Source organism: Nesoenas mayeri, assembly GCF_963082525.1.
Source record: "Nesoenas mayeri genome assembly, chromosome: 5".
Lineage (NCBI taxonomy): Eukaryota > Metazoa > Chordata > Aves > Columbiformes > Columbidae > Nesoenas > Nesoenas mayeri.
The window spans coordinates 55,650,639-55,667,806 of record NC_137548.1 but is presented as its reverse complement, the minus strand read 5'-3'; the positions used below and the strand labels follow the sequence as shown (position 1 = coordinate 55,667,806).

The window sequence follows — 17,168 nt, the reverse complement described above, 5'->3', positions numbered from 1 at the left end:
AGCCCTGTTCAATGCAGGGTGATTTCTTTTCAATATTGGGAGGATCCTTCCTGGGAAAGCTACCTAGTTGGCTCAACACAGGCTGAGGTTGTTTCTTGCTTTGCTTTGAGGTTTTCTGTCTTGGGACAACGCCTTTAAGGCAGCCATAGAGAAAAACAGAATTAAATCACTTTTTAAAATAGCTCAAAATATAATTTTAATTGTCTTTTAGATCTGGGTGCCTATTGAAGTTGATAGATTAGGCAGTTGTTCAATTACATAAAGATTCAGGCACTAATATTTCTGTATTCTGTTCACTGGAAACTGAAAATGTGTGCCTTCTGCACTGAAAGGACTACAAGTACTCCAGAAAATAAGAGATACAATTGATCCAAAACAAGCATTGCAACATTACATCTTATAGCATCTATAGGTGTTCACTGCAACAATGCATCACATGGTACCATTGGGACTCTTAGGCAATGTAAAGAGTGAAGGAAGACTGAAATAATTTAGCAGTGTAATCTGCAATATAAAAATTAATACACTGATGGATAAATTACATAACTATGATTTAATGGAATATCACTTTGGCTCAAGCTACTTATTTGAAGTCAGTGTTATATACTACCTGTAGGCTACATTTTAACAGGCTTCTCCTCTGTACATTTTTGAGATTCACAGTAATCAGTCTGTTTTACATAAACTTTTCAACACTAAAAGCAGAATGTAGCAATGAGGGGAAAATATAGAAATCCAATTTAATATAATAAGGACATTCCAAGAGTCGGATTTTTTTTTGGTCAGCCCCCTCAAATAAATAACAATAGCTGAAGTCATCGCAGTCACTGGACTCCTTAGAACTCTCCCTTTTTACCACCTGAAGTGCTATTGTACTCAGCTCAGTTTAAATGTTCACTTGTTTCACTTTCTTTAATAAATTGTACATGTCTAATCCACAAGGTCTCTTCACATCATATCCATAATATCTCATCAGACCATTGAGCACAGTATGCGCTTGTACACAGTCCAGTAACAATTGGATTCTGATTGCATATGGAGCTCTGCTACAATGCATTCACTAACACTATATTGTACTGGTATCCTATGGAGTAATGTTCAAAATATCTCCTCTTATTTTCGCCCTTCCATGAGCTTGATTTTAGTTTGCAATGATGTTGCATTTATTTCTTAAAAAAAAAAAAAAAAAACCCAACAAACTAGATCCTTTTCTTAAAGTACTAAAGCTGTCTCTTTATGGTTAAATAATTCTACTTATCTCTTTGACATTTATATTAAATTATCTGAATAAATAAGATCCTAATCTAAGTTAAATAATGTTTCTTTCAGAAATATCTTACAAGGTTTAAAAAAATCACAAAGATGTTGAATTAATGATGCTTTAAATGGTGGGGGGGGGAATAACCATCTGAGTTATCAGCATGGACTGCCTTGCAGAACATTTCGGAGGCATTCTTTCTTTAAATATAATGAATTATTCATTCATGTTCCACATAGCAATCTCTTCTTTCTCCCTCCCCCTCCACATACACTTTTTAAGTTCAATACCAGTTGCTTTATTTGTACTAAAACATTTTCCATGTCAAACATATTTTGAAAAAAAATCAAACTCTAACAGAATTCCCTGCGGCACTCCTTTTTCACAGCTGTCATACTCCTATGGTTTGAAATAGCCAGATATTTTATACACACACGCACACACACACACACACGTGCATGCACACACACATACAGAGTTTTTGGCTCCATGGTTTAACAGTATCTCTGCCACACCCTGTAGTGTTCTCTTGCTCACCTGCTGGCTACAGCTCGTTCTTTTGTTGTGGGAAAAATAATGTTATGGTTCTGCCATTTATTTGGAATTAATACATAATGCTGCCCCCTCTCCCCCTCCCTCTAACATGATAAATTATGACTAAGTCCTGGTACATTAGCAGTACCATTGCATTGACAATAAAAATTAATACTCCTTCAGCTCTGAAGTACTTTGCTGACAGCACGCAGTAAAAACAGAGCAAAGGTACTTTTTTTCTCCCTTGAGGAAACTGAGCATGCAGGGAATGGACTGGTTTTAATTTTTAATTATGGAAGGTACATATTTCTCCCTCTCATTTTCTCAGAGCAAGAATGGATCAAGAAGCTTCACAGTAACTGTCTTGGCAAGAAATCAGTCAATGTGTCGTAGCAACTTTTTTCAAATTTGTTTCTCAATTTGGAATGCTTGCGTGAGGATCCATTCTTTTAAATATGTACAAAAGGCAGCAGAACGTGTTCAAACAGGTCTGCTCTAGGTACTGGTGTGTGCTGGCCTTTGATAACCAGGAGCGAGAAGAATGCTGGAAGAAAAAAATCTGTCATGTTTTGGAAACTGATCTCTTCAATCTCCTTGCTGCACTGATTGTCTATTTACATTTGGCTGCTCTGTTTATATATAAATCGGTGTTTACAAGCCATGGAAAAGTATGCCAGACTTCTGTTTCACTTGTCAGGTTGAGCAACATTTCCAAACGAATAAAAGCAGTGAGCAATTGTGCAGTGCTATTCTACATAGAAGTAACGTAAATGTTTCTTTTTATCTTAGATGAAGTGATGAAGCTTAGTGGACTTCATTTTTAGGATGTACGGACTTACTTTCCAGATCAAGGCTTTGTGAGCTGTGAGAAAAGAAAGATGTCTGGCTCTTGTGAGACTCAGGGGAAGGGGAAGCTGTTGCTTTATTATCCATCTCTCCTAAAACACAATTATAAGACACAAGCTGATTCTCCTAACCTGACTTACAAAGCTTTTGGCTTGATGACGGTTTCCACATTTTGGGATTGTGATTTAAAATCTGTCTCTTCGTGCGTGGATCTCAAACTGCCACTTGCACTCTCTCCATGTGTACTCACAGAATAACAGGAAACGGAGTTGGAAGACGTGTAAGAGATGACAAATTCCAGGGCCTTACCTTTTCTGGCATAATGAACAGACCAAGGAAAGAGTACCTCTCCTCAGGGTGTTGTTGCGATACACCCCACTCCTGCAGTATTCCCACACAGGGCATTTTGTTTGGCAGAGGCATCAAAACTGAAGAAGATATTAGTAGAGGTAACTGGCTAAGGTGATACTGTGGAGCATGTCCCCTGTCTGATGACACTACCTCAGTTCTGCCTTTGTTCTGAGCAGGATTTGCAACAACACTGCCTTATTGCCATCCTCATGTCAGAGCAGAATCAGTTGTTCCAACAATTGTCTCGCTGTGGGTAAAGAACTTCATTTCAAATCCCAGCTGAAAATATCCAGCTCCCTACTGCCACTTCCAGCTCTTACCTCAACATTTATGAGTGAAGCACATACGGATTACTACAACAGATCCTGAGGTTATTGGATTCTTTGTTCCAACCAGTAAAACCCAACAGGGAATACATGACAGACTTTAACTCAGTCCTGGGGAATTTCCATTAGAACAAGGCTCACACAGCACCTCTGCCATGCAAAGATACACGGCCAACTCAGTACACAGTTGATTTGATGTACGCTTTCTGTTCTCACCTGCCAAGAGGAACCACAGCCCACCGAAAATAGAGCACTGTGCTATGTAAAATTTAAACCACCTTACAGCTTTAATAAAAACTTCTGAAAGGCTTTTTCCAAATGGAAACTGCAATGATGAATATCAGTGAAATCCAGCACATCTAAGATTATGTTAGTTATGTGGCTTAGCTGGATGAGTTTAATTAGTTTGATGACAAATATCTCACAGTACTGGAATGTTCTGAGGTCCAGCTGAGTGACAACAAGCCCCACAGTTTTGTTTGTCGTCCTTTACCTAATTTTATTTTTAATGGTTTCAAAGCAGTTATTGCTGATTGCCCAAATGCAAGTAGGAACAGAACCAGGCCAAAATGTTGGCTCCATTTCTCACTATTTTTGCCACCAGCCTAGGAAAACAGTCTCCATTTTCACATTTCATTGTATTGCCAGCAGAGTAAAATCTCCTGTGAATTACTTTTGTGTAAAAAACAGAATGATCTAGGTAGGCAGACAGGAGTTGTTTCTTAGCCATTCTAATAATGGTCTTTATATACTTTATATATGAAATATGAAGAAATGCTTTGAAAATACACCACAGCATTTCACTCTACAATCCTTTGACACAGAGATTTACAATCTCCATATCTTGATGTCTCTATTTTCAATAATCTTTTTCAGAGATACTTTCCACATATGGTAAAGAACTGACATAATAAAAATATTTGCAGAAGACTATCGAGCAAAAGTGATCATTCATTTTCAAGCCACATGGACTGCCATTATGCAGCCAGCAGGGAGAATGGCCCTTCCACTCTCTGCTCAGAGTAAACTGTAGCTCTTTTTGAGCTCTGCTAAAAGAATGCTTTAGCTCCTGCCCAGCATTACTGTAGAGAATCATATAATCAGTTAGGCTGGAAAGACCTTTAAGATTATCAAGTCCAACCATTGCCAATTCCATCACTAAACCATGTCTCTAATCACCACATCTACACATCTTTTAAACACCTCCAAGGATGGTGAGTCAACCACTTCCCTGGGCAGCCTGTTCCAATGTTTGACAACCCTTTCTGTGAAGAAATTTTTCCCAATATCCAAACTAAACCTCCCCTGGCGCAAGTTGTGGCCGTTTCCTTTTGTCCTGTCACTTGTTATTTGGGAAGAAACTGACAATCACCTCACTACAACCTCCTTTCAGGTAGCTGGAGGGGGTGATAAGGTCTCTCCTCAGCCTCCTTTTTTCCAGGCTAAACAGTTCCAGTTCCCTCAACTGCTCTTCATAATACTTGTGCTGCAGACACTTCGTCAACTTTGTTGCCCTTCTGTGAACTCTCTCCAGCACCTCAATGTCTTTCTTGTAGTGAGGGACCCAAAACTGAACACATGTGCAGCCACTTCCTTAGTCCTGCTGGCCACACTATTCCTGATACAAGCCAGGATGCTGTTGGCCTTTTTGGCCACCTGGGAAAACTGCTGGCTCATGTTCAGCCCACTGTCAATCAACACCCCCAGATCCCTCTCTGCCAGGCAGTTTTCCAGACACTCTTCCCCAAGTCTGTAGCATTGCATGGGGTCATTGTGACTCAAGTGCAGGACTCGGCACTTGGCGTTGCTGAACGTCATACAACTGGCCTGCGCCCATCGATCCAGCAGGTCCAGATCCCTCTGTAGAGTCTTCCTACCATCAAGCAAACCAACATTCCTGCTCAGCTTGGTGTCATCTGCAAACTTACTGATGGTACACTCGATCCCCTCATTCAGATGACTGACAAAGATATTAAACAGAACTGGCTCCAGTACTGAGCCCTAGGGAACACTATTTGTGACTGGCCACCAACTGGATTTGATGCCATTCACCACAACTCTTTGGGCCCAGCCATCCAGACAGTTATTTGCCCAGAGAAAAGTATATCCATCCAAGCCATAAGCAGCCAGTTTCTCCAGGAGAATGCTGTGGGAAATAGTGTCAAATTCTTTACTAAAGTCTATGTAGACAACATCTACAGCCTTTCCCTCATCCATTAAGCAGGTGACCTTATCATAGTAGTAGATGAGGGCAAGCAGGACTTGCATTTCATAAACCCATGCTGACTGGGTCTGATCATCACCTGGTTCTCCTGCACATACCATGTGACAGCACTGCTCCACAACCTTCACCACCACTGAGGTCAGACTGACAGGCCTGTAGTTCCCTGGATCCTCCTTCTGGCCCTTCTTGTAGATGGGCATCGCATCTGCCAACCTCCAGTCAACTGGGACCTCCCCAGTTTGCCTGGACTGCTGATAAATGATGGAAAGTGGCTTGGTGATAACCTCCACCAGTTCCCTCCGTACCTTTGGGTGGATCCCATCTGGCCCCATAGACTTGTGCATGTCTAAGTGGTATAGCAGGTTGCTAACCATCTCCCCTTGGATTATGGGGGCTTCATTCTGCTCCCTGTCTCTGTCTTCCAGTTCAGGGGGTTGTATACCCAGAGAACAACTGGTCTTACTATTAAAGACTGAAGCAAAGAAGACATTTAGCATCTCAGCCTTTCCCTCATTCTTTGCCACAGTTTCCTCCCCACACCCAATGAAGGATGGAGATTCTCCTTAGCTCTCCTTTTTTTGCTAATGTATTTATAGAAATATTTTTATTGTATTTCACGGCAGTAGCCAGATTATCTTTAGTCCATCATCATCCTGCTTTCCCATTCCCTCCTAGGTTCAAAATTTTAAGGAAGTAATACTTTGAGCACTGAAAAATGGAGGAGGGAACTGGCTTCTCCTTATCCCCCTCACTATCTTCTCTTCTTAACCCAGGGCACTAATGAGGACACACTAATCATATGCGAGGATACTCTAGCCCACTAACTTTTCCACTCTTCTTGGATGCATGTGGTTGGTTTAGTGAAGGGAAATTTGCAGTGGGAGAGGAGGTATAATGGTACTTATGTTACCCACCAGTTCCAAGTAGTAAGTATAGTGGTCACAGTCAGAAAGCCAGCACAGTTTCTTTGCTGTACTTGGAATGCAAAATAATTATATTAACTGTGTAGCATCTCTGGGCAAGTATTAGCTTCGTAACAGCTGCCACTCTCAGCTTCCCACTGGAATAAATGGCAACCCCCACAACCAGGTACTCTATGAGGCTCGTCAAGCGCCTGCAGGTCAATAGTCACAACAGTAATTTGAGATGCACAGCACCCTAAAGTTTTAATTAATCCAGTATACACTATAAATACTGAAATATGTATAAAAAATTAATTAGGTGGTCTATGCAGCTCTGATTTCTCAATTAGTACTTACCATGCCGGAAAATTATATTACATGACTTTGAGATACATAAGGAAGCATGGGACTTTGGGGATTTTTTTTTCTAATGTAATTATTACTTGTCATTGGCACTTGCTAACTTGGGCCTGTTTCACCTCCTAGAGTTCCAAAATATGTGGGGGAGGGCTACAGCCACCTCATGCCAGGTCTTGCCAAGCAGTAAGAAACTCTGTCCTGTCAGGCTTTAATGCAAACCATAGCTGTATATCAGCAATTCCTCAGCCTCTCTATTCATAATGACTTTCAAGCTCAGTTCAGGGGCAATTAGGGTATGTGCTAGAAGGGCCTCAGAACCTAAAAAATTTTCTTTGTTTCTAGAGGTCCTTCCATTGTGGGCATGACCTCTTGTATTTTGCTGTGGGAATACCACTTACTTGAAGGAACAGAGTTTAAGTGCAGATTTGCAACAGTACTTGGTAACTGCCATCTTGGCATTGAACTAAACAGCCATGGAACTGGTTCCCACCTAGCCCATGAAGATGCATCTGCATGGATATGTGCACATAACCATACCCCTGCTTGTGCACCAAGGCAGGACTTCTCATCTTGACTGCACTGTCACACAAACACTGATAGGCCACTTCCAAGTCAGAGCTGACTTATATCTGGCCCATTTTGCAGGTAAAACAAATTAAGTGGCCGTGTGCACACAATATTTGACGTTCCTCAAATGCCACAGTTAGTTTCAAAAGTACTCAGTTCCCACAGCTCCTATTATTGAAACCCCTCTCACTGTATTTTCTGAATGTCAAGGAAAACTGGCAGTGTCAAAACTCAGTCTTACCAGCATCAAACTAGAGTAAAATGCAATAGAATGGCAGGCAACCAAAAAGAAAATGTTAAGTGTCTGAAGGGTTAATCTATCTCCCTTCTTTCCTCAGAAGTATAAGCGAGTCTAAACTGACAGTTCTGGGGGTTAAAGTTTCATTTGTCACAAAAGTAGAAGAGTACGGGTAGTAGCAGTCAAGTCCATAAATATTCCTCCAAAATGACTTTGAAGAACCCTCTCTGTGAAAGAGTGTAGCTTAATCTCCACTTTCATTAATTCCTTAACTACTGTGCCAAGAGTGCCAAAAACACAAATTAATCAATATCAGGTGTAGTTATGGTATTTTTTGTATCATGATGTCTCTTCAACAGAAACTACTAAAATGCTCACCTAACTTTGCCACATATGTTGTAGAATTTAATAAATATGTTAAAATATAAATATTCTCATTTCTTGCAAGCCATTTGGTATAATCAGGTAATTTTAAATCCTGGTCTTTACTAGCATCAGCTGGATATAAACTAACAGACCAGCAAACAGCTCAGCTGTGTCCTGGGACATCCAGGTTTTGGCTTCTGCCTGTATTTCATTCTTTTAACATTTGTTATAGATCTCTTTTTCTGCATTCTAGCAAGTGAAAAAAAATGCCCTATAGCTGTATCACTTTCTGCTATGAGGTCAATAGGATCACAAGGAAAGCAGTACAAGCTTGATAAAGTGTTAGGACAGGTACTGTAAGGAACACTTTAGAATAAATGCAGAAATATGTTCTTGTGCAGGAAATCATGCTGGTACTCTTTTTCCTGAGTCAGTATTGTACCGAGTAGCCTACAGAGCCAAAATCAACACTACATGACTTGACATACCACCTTTCGGGGGAAAGAACAACCAACAGGTTAATCATTAATAGTCACTATTCAGAAAGCTTCTCAGATTAAAATGGAAAAAGCAAGAAAACTAAAGCACATGTTTTCTCTTGTCTGTGAGAAGAAAGGTACTAGCTGGTCTGCTGCAGACAATTTCCGCAACTTGCAACTCTCATGTCTTCAGAGAGAAAACTTTCACTTTGGCCCCCGACTGTTGTGAGGTGGTGATGTGTGTGAGTAACCATCATCCAGTGCCATCCAGAGCCAGCTGCCTTGCAGAGCGTCATTAACTGATTCCTGCGCACAGTGCACCAGTTTGTCAAACTGGCAAAAAACTTTGGGATTTCTAAACCTGAAAATAAGATAATTAAGGCACAAAGATTCCGCGTTTAAAGAGGAATGTCTCTAGACTACAGCGACAGAAGGGAGCGGGACAAACGGAAATGCTTGCTGAAATCCTGCTTGGCCTCACTTTGCCTGATATTAAGCAAACTTGCTAGAAAAGATTTTAGGTTCAACCTGGCTTTTAATTAGTATGCTGTTTACATCATCTATTATGAGGCTTTAGTTTGGATTTGACCCTGTTCCTGCTGCAGTGAATAGTCAAAACACCACTAACATCAGTGGGAGCAGGATCAATGCTTTACTGTGTACATTTCATATTTAATGTCAAGAAAAGCATCTGGTATTTATGTTTTGTAGTTATTAGGTTAATATGCTAAAGGCAGCTTGACAGGGAATACTATTAATGAGCAAAATAAGGTTACTGCTTCTGGACTGAGGTCACTTACAAAGAATGTACAAATGAAAATAAGGTTGACTTTTATTTACTTAACTATCTTCCTACATTGAATTCCTTTGGCAATGTGTCTTTAAACATTTAAAGCCCTGTTTACAAGGAGGCTCTGAAAGTAGCTTCAAACCATTATATCCCTAATTGAATTCCCCAGGAGTCCTGTAAACTCGGAGGAAAAAAGAAAGAAATCATAACATTTGCTAAATCATCTCAAAACATATTTCACTGCAAGGTTATGTGACCTGTTACAAGTCTGAATGATGACTGGGATTGAACTACTGAAACCTTTTACTGTTCAGATTGAAATCAAACAAAAAGTTGTCCATTTGAAGCCTGCTAATTAAATTATACTTCCTCTGAATTTATCACTAATTAAGAGTAAGGATTTTGGCACAAGAGACAAGTACACTGAAGATAACAGAATCAATTAAAGACACGTAGCTTTCTTATAATGACACAGGGCAGACCAGATGCAAATTAGTAGGCACGTGGACCAATATATTTAGAGCAAATGATTTTGTGTGAAATAAAGGTAAAAAGATCATGATGTTCAATAACCAATATTCCATCCACTTCCTTCAAACCAGAATTTTTTTTTCAAGTGGAGTCACAAAACTCCACATTATTTCCTACCAGTTATGCCTGTTGTGTAACATCATCTATATGAGACAGATCACACAAGAAGCTACAGTTACTATCTGAAAATGTTAAATAGCTGCACATCCATGTCAGCTTACCTGGCTTGTAAGTTATTCCTGGGGGGAAGAGGAATCCCTGCTGGGCTGCAGCAGCCGCTGCCAGTGTCCGCTGGTCGTGTGGAAAAATCGGGATCATGAGCGGAGGCATGTGACCCTGAACCTGCTAAACAGAAGAGAGTCTCTGATCAGAAATAGCACAAATTTGTCTTGACAGGTATTTCTCCAGTACTGATAGTGTTCTTGTGTTCACACAGTCCCACAGAACCTTCACCTTAATGTAATCCCTGCCAATTTCACATTATCACATCAAAGCCCTCACTAACATTGTTTTCCCTCAGTGTCAAAGGTGTAAAAGTCTCAGTGAACTGCACATTTTCCTACTTCTTACTGGTTCTCTATTATATTTTTTTTTAATTAACATTCCCTGCCCTGGCACAAGGTAAATACCTACAAAATCTTTCTAATATATCATCATATATCAGGTTCTTTAAAAAGAAGTGTAGTATTTATTTCTATTAATTTTTCCCAAGCTTTTTCATCTTTGGTCACATATAGCAGAGTGATGAGCAGATCAGAAGTAACCTGACACTGCAGTAGCTACTTGGATGTTCAGATTTTAGTATCCTTAGGGTAATTTTAATTCTGAGATCTTATAACATTGTATTGTTCACACGTACACCAACAACTCAGGTATGTCATTTCAAAATCTAACCACAGTACTAAATAGTCTTCCAGTCAACGCCCTAGCTCTTAAGATTTAAGACTCCAACATCTTGGCTTCCAATTACACTAACATCCTTTGCCATACACACCTCACTACAACATATAAATTGCTTGTCTGTCTAAGCAGTTTTATAGCTTTATGCACTATCATGTAGCTTGGTAATTATGGAGCTGTATTCAGAGACCATTTCAGAATAAAACCTAGTATATCAACTTTAATTTGACCTTAATAAATGTATCAAAAAGCACAAACATGCAAAAGCAAAATATTCTTCACCTTATACTAGCATTTGTATTGAACATATAGAAAACAGTAGATGGGACAGAATCGGGTCTGTTAAATCCACATGATAATTTCCTAGTTGCTCAATTTATGCTACATGTGTTTCAGAGACAGTGGCTAGGACCACAAAGAGCTTTTGTCCATCATTCCTTAACCCCAGAAGTACCCAAGGGTTTGACTATGATTTTTCTGATTAGTAGTTAAGCAAACATATAATGGTTTATACATCAAAGCTAGTAAATGTAGGAAGAAATTGTTTTTTTAAGTAGAAAAGAAAAAAAAATCCCCTCATCCTACCATAAATCTGTGGCATTAAACACTATTAAAAAGTTGAAGTACACTTCAAGTAATTTTTTTTTCATTTAATTCCTAAAAAACTTTTTTGGTCAAATCCCATATGTTGACCTATGACATTGTTTAAATAGTGCCAAATTTTCTTGTCATATCCCTATTACTTTCACAACCATTGATGCAGTGCAGAAATGCTACTGTGTGTGTCTATGAGGGTTAATTTACCAACAACTCTTCTCTTGGGAAAGACCTAAGATGTAGGTTAATAAAGGTCAAGCAAAAAATAAACACTTTACAGTATTTTTTTGAATCCATTTCTCAGGAAAATCAACTTATAATAAAAAGGTCTTTGTGCAATTACTGCTATGGCACTGGGGCGTGAAAGAAACTAGCTTTGAGCAGCTATTTCTCTCATTTTAGCTGAGGTAAGCCTGGCTGTGCATTTTAAGATACAAGTTAAACTTGGTTAGATTGGAGTTGATCCCCATGTGCCCAGCACTGGCATTTACCTCTGATGAAATGGTGCTAGTTTTGCTGTGTAGTGTTCCTTTACATTGGCTCTACAGGAGCACAGCAAATGTAAACCACAGGCTTTGTTTGATAGAAACAAGTACAGGATATATTGGAAGGAATTCACCACAATACAACTAACAGTCATTTTCAGTAGTTCCCAAATACAGTCTAATCAAATGGACCCAAAGTTTTAGAAATATCCCTTTTGATCAGTGCACACAGAAAGTATTTCCATGGGGTTGCAACGTACAAGACACCAACACAATCTCACAAGCTGCAAAAGAGATCACAGCAAGTAGTGTGGCTAGAATGGTGGCACATACATAGCAATACTTTGCACCGTAGTGTCAAAAAACCCAAATTTGAAACATATAATATCCAAATCCAACAACGGTTATTTCCCACTGCAATGCCATAGAGTTGGATCCACGCCACTATACACAAATATACATATATATATATATATATATATATACACATATATATATATATTTTAACCCTCAAATAAAAGCGAATCTCTAAGTGTGGAGAATTACCATTGCATGTTCTGGCTATCTGCAATTCTGCCTTGGAATACTATTCAGAATGCTGGATCAGGTCCTTAGCCTATATAAATCAACATAACTTTGACTAAAGGTGGCTTACATTTAGAGTGTAAGTTTGAGCCTATACTTCAGAGAGTTATACAGACTGAAAAAAGCCCATACTGAATGCCAGCCATTCTCTCCCATGGGTTTTCCCTCTGGCACATATTAAATACTACTCCTAGGAAAATGCTGGTTTCACCCAGAATGGGCGTCAATTTTCAGCATAGGTCAACTGAAAAGCACAACTAAGCATTGAAAAGGAAGAGAATATACAAATATCACTGATCACTGAATTATTAAAGATGTAAAATGAATGCCAAAAAACCAGTAGGCATCTTAATTTTTGACATTTTTTTCCTGAGAGTTTTTTTAAATTATTATTATTTTGATTTTACTGAGGGGGGAGAAATTGGGAGGAGGGTTTGATTACTGTACTTCATAAAATCAACTACATGCCCAGAAATTTTAATTGCTGAGATGTTCCTCAGCTCTTTCTGAACACCAAGACTGTAGCAGATGCCCGAGAAACACTCTGACTCTGTCTCTTTCCATTCGTAAAAACAGCGTATTGTTGGATCGGCGCTTCCCCCTTTTGTCTCCTCTGTGCTAAGTTGTTGATGGTGCCATTTTTTGCCATCTGCCCCAGAGCTTCATTAAAGATACATGAATGGACTAACCGGGCTGCTATCTTGTGAGGAACAGGTGCTATTGTTTGTCCCCGAAGACTTGCACTAAAGATCTCACTCAGAATACTTGAGAAAGAGCATCTGCAGCAGTCAGTCAGAGAGTAACTTGGCAGAGTCCGTACCATGGGCTAATATGCAAACAGTGACACTCAGGGGGACTCATTTTCTCTTTCATGAAGTGCTTTTGGGTTTTGTGTTGGTGTGGGGTTTTTGTTGTTTTTGTTTTGTTTTGGTGTTTATTTCTTGTTTGTTTGATTGGTTGGTTTGTGGGGTTTTTTGTGATGAGTAGTAAATGTTTAGTTTTGAACAATTCTGCTAGTCTAAATCTTTAAATGAACTGTACAAACCCTGGAGGAAATCTCAGTATATTCTTTCCAAAATTCGTTCCTGCAATCTCAAGTAAAATCATCGCTTATATAAAGCTACCTCATAATATTAACCTCTGTTTCTATACAACAAGCTCAGGTTTAACTGTGTTAAACATGAGAAGCCATCAAGATTAGGGAACTCTTAAAAGGCAGTGTACCATTCCTTTAATATCCCAGCACAATTCTGACAGCCCTTGGGAACTGATTACAGCACTTCCTCGCCTGAGATCTAAGTCAGGAAGCAACTTTAGAGCAAATCAGTCCTGATTAGTTCAAGAAGCAACTTCCAATTTGATTCTCCCTGAAATAATAAAAGCTGGTGGCCTGTTTGATAAACTGGGCAAATCTGCAGTTCTTTGTCCCACAGTCATGTGAATACTAATCTCAGAAGCTGGCTGGACAATCCTCCTTGTTAAAAAGCCATTGATGGTTAATGTTGTGCATGGAAAAGGAAAGCCAAAGTGATATGTCATACAAAAATAGTGCCTTGAATGAAAATGATCTGCCTCTTTTGGATAAGGAACACAGCACATTTAGTGAGACTAAGGAATAGGAAGGGTTCTGTGTTTAAAAACCAAAGCTGCCTATACAACAACTAACATTGCGGCCAGAGAAGCAAAGGCATTCAGAGAAAAGGATGGCAGCAGTGCAAACAAAACACAAGCAGCTCACACTTTTCTGCTTAGTTGCAAGGATCACAGCTTTCAAGAGCACAAGTAAATCCCACCCTATAGTGGTGGCTGAATTCCTTGCAAACTTTTCAAGATCAAATTGACAAGTTGCCTCTCTGTTGATGGTTTACTTCAGTAAAGGGGAGAATTAAGTGCCATCTTTTTGAGAGGTAGTAAGCACAATCTTTATAATATTTTATCTCTTCCTTAAAGCTTTTTTTAATTACAACCTGCAGTAGTATTAAGCAGTGTGATAAGCTAAATATGCTCTAATTGTGTAGAATAATCCAACATCACTATTTAAAACTATTGCCGCCTCCACCCACCCCACACTTCTTCCACAAATAAAATCTCCAGATCTGGTTCTCAGCTTGCAGAAATTTTGAGATTTGTATTGTATCTAACAGACTACCCCAATGCACGTTAGCTGAGAAACTAATCTTTGAATTTACTGAACTGATTTTTCGTTAGTATAGGATGCACAGTACCTTTTGTCCTTGAGCTATAGTAGCATCTGTGAGAAGCTAATTCATTCACAGGCAGGTTTAAACTTTCCACAGTTTAAACATGAATTTTTACCTAAGATTTTTTTTATGTCTTGAATAATTGGATAGCCAAACTACAACTTTAACTTGTCTTTGCAGCCATTGAGCTTTTAATTTTCATAGTAAAAATATGTTTGAAATTTTCTGCTCTCTCATTTAAAAATGAAAGTGTAATAGAAGAGCTTCCCAGGCAATGGAAGTGTATCATGTAAGAATGTGCATTTCCAGAATGCTCAAAATACATACTTATATGATAGAACACAATGGCTATAATAGGAAGGTTACATTTTAGGTTGATTCATTTTAAAAATCTTAATGGAACCGAAAGCAGTATTTGTACCTCCAGTACTACTTGTGCAAGTTACATGTATTTACCTCATCTGCATTTGAAATTGTCTGTATACAATACATAGCATTATTATTTTTATACAACCATTGGAATTTTTTTCATTGACTAGTGCTGGATTTTGTTGTACTTTGCAAGAGAAGACATATAAGAAGTTTCGTTAATTTTAATCTTATTTTAATTAGGCCATTTTGGTGACTCTGCAGGAAAGCAAATACCACATTGCGTGAAGAAGTAGGGACTTCTATGAAAACTCACATATATGGAAGTCAGTGTGATTACTTAAATGCTCAAAAGCAGCTAAGTGCTAAGATTTTTTGAGGATTGGGGCCAAAACTCTTCCTCAACTCTGCCAATATTGTAACGAACTCGTGCTATGACTGAGCCTTTTTCTGGTCCCAAAAATGACCTATTTAGCAAAACTGCAGCAGAATTATATTGAAAAAATAAAAAGGTCTCTTTAGTTATAATTGAATAGCCTGGCTGTTTTATTTGTGCTGTTCTGATGAAAAAAAGCAACTGTTAGTCTGGGTTAACTGACCAGTTTGGTTATAAAGGATGTGGCTACTCTGTGTGAGAGTGGTGGTTGGGCCTTTCGTCCTGAGCCTAGAAATGTAACTGGTGCACTTTCAAGTCTTCGAATTAATGCACCATCAATGCCCAGCATGCTCTAATGTAAAGAAAATACATGAGAGTGGACCCAAACACCTGAGCGAGAAATCCCCTCTAGCACAAGTAGTCTGAGGGAAGCAAATACGACTGGACGAGGGGGAAGAACGGCTGAAGGAAGGTGGGCTCCGACAGACCAAAAGTGACCACGCAGGTGATGCATCACAGCTAAACCACTGAAAAATCCCACTGACATAGCCCCCCACACTGAAAATTATTCAGAGACTACTTTCTGCTCCTGTTAGCAATATAGAATCACTGGAGCTATATCTATATAGGGAGGTATATTATGTTCTAATTTATCTGCCATCTAATTATCTACAGTCTAATTGAAAAATATTTCCTCTCAGTGAAAGTACATGAGCCACAAAGAAAATGTCTGCCAATGAGATCCCAGGGGAAGTGTTGGCAAATAAACTGTAAAAAAGATGCCATAGACTTGCAAAGTGAGAACATTTCATATGGGAAATACTACGAAAAATACGTAGCCCACTACTGAATTTGTAAACGGATTGTAACTGCTGTTTTCTTTCTTTCCTCCTATCATTTTTTCCATGCGTTCAATGGTTCAGCATGATTTGGAGATTTAAGTTTACTGCAGTGGCCACAACATTAATGTGAAAATTGCAGCCATGATCACAGAACGATATAGAGCATCCTTATTTTTTATTATTTCTTCCTCTCTACTTTGCAACTTAAAATGAACTAAACTAAAATTTGATCTACTTGGGAAATAAATAAGAAAGCAACCGAAAAATACTACCAACCACACTGAAAACAGAATAGTTTTAAACACTAGCTCTCACTTCATTTCTATTAGCTTCTCATTGTGTTGCTCTGTTTTTATCTAGGTCCTTGACTACCTGGAAACACAGAATTCAACTAAAGATGATCTCATGAATTCAAGAGTGTGATAAATAGTAATTAAATCTATTTAAATTGTCTGTATTTTAAGAAACTCTCACTAGGAGGGATGGAGAACATATCTGCTATAGAGAAATAAATAAAACATGTTATGCAAAAGTGAATTTATATTTCATTTGGAATTAGAGATCTACCACCTTTTCAATCCATACAAATGCATAATCTTGTCAATTAAATATTATTGTTAAGGTCTAGTAGTATGTTAAAATCACTTTAAAGTGCAACTAAGGAAAATTCATGTGTGTTTATTACTCCTTAAGGGTCTATTAGTGGGTATTTTATTTAGATTTGTGTTGTAAAATCTGCATAAACTCAGCATATTGTTATCCCCATGTGTGCATTTGTTTGGTTAAAGCATAACAGCAAATCTCTATTTCTGCAACTTCTGGAAAAGTCAAGAGAACTAAACCAGTCTTAATTTTAATCAGATACAAACAGTTTTCTCTACAGAAGTGAAGAGTTGACTATTATGCAAATTGTCACAGTTAGTGGTCACCAAGCCATCACAGAAGACTGAGCAAGTCAATTATTTCAGATATTTCCAAAGACTAGTGAAGATGTATGTTTCTCATTTGCACCTTGTCTTATTCATGCCAAAATAAGAAAAA

The 17,168-nt window shown here is 38.6% G+C and overlaps 1 protein-coding gene across 10 annotated transcripts in view; it reads right to left on the bottom strand.

Annotated features, from left to right (window-relative positions):
- The window catches only part of SOX6 (SRY-box transcription factor 6), a 375,115-nt gene that overhangs the window by 92,176 nt on the left and 265,771 nt on the right, over positions 1 to 17,168 (bottom strand). For 9 of the 10 annotated variants that reach the window (XM_080344873.1, XM_080344876.1, XM_080344872.1 and 6 more), the window contains one exon: positions 9,994 to 10,117. In XM_080344873.1, coding sequence (XP_080200999.1) covers positions 9,994 to 10,117 — 124 coding nt within the window. The remainder of the gene's footprint in view (positions 1 to 9,993; positions 10,118 to 17,168) is intronic. The other variant, XM_080344869.1, reaches the window with a different exon arrangement.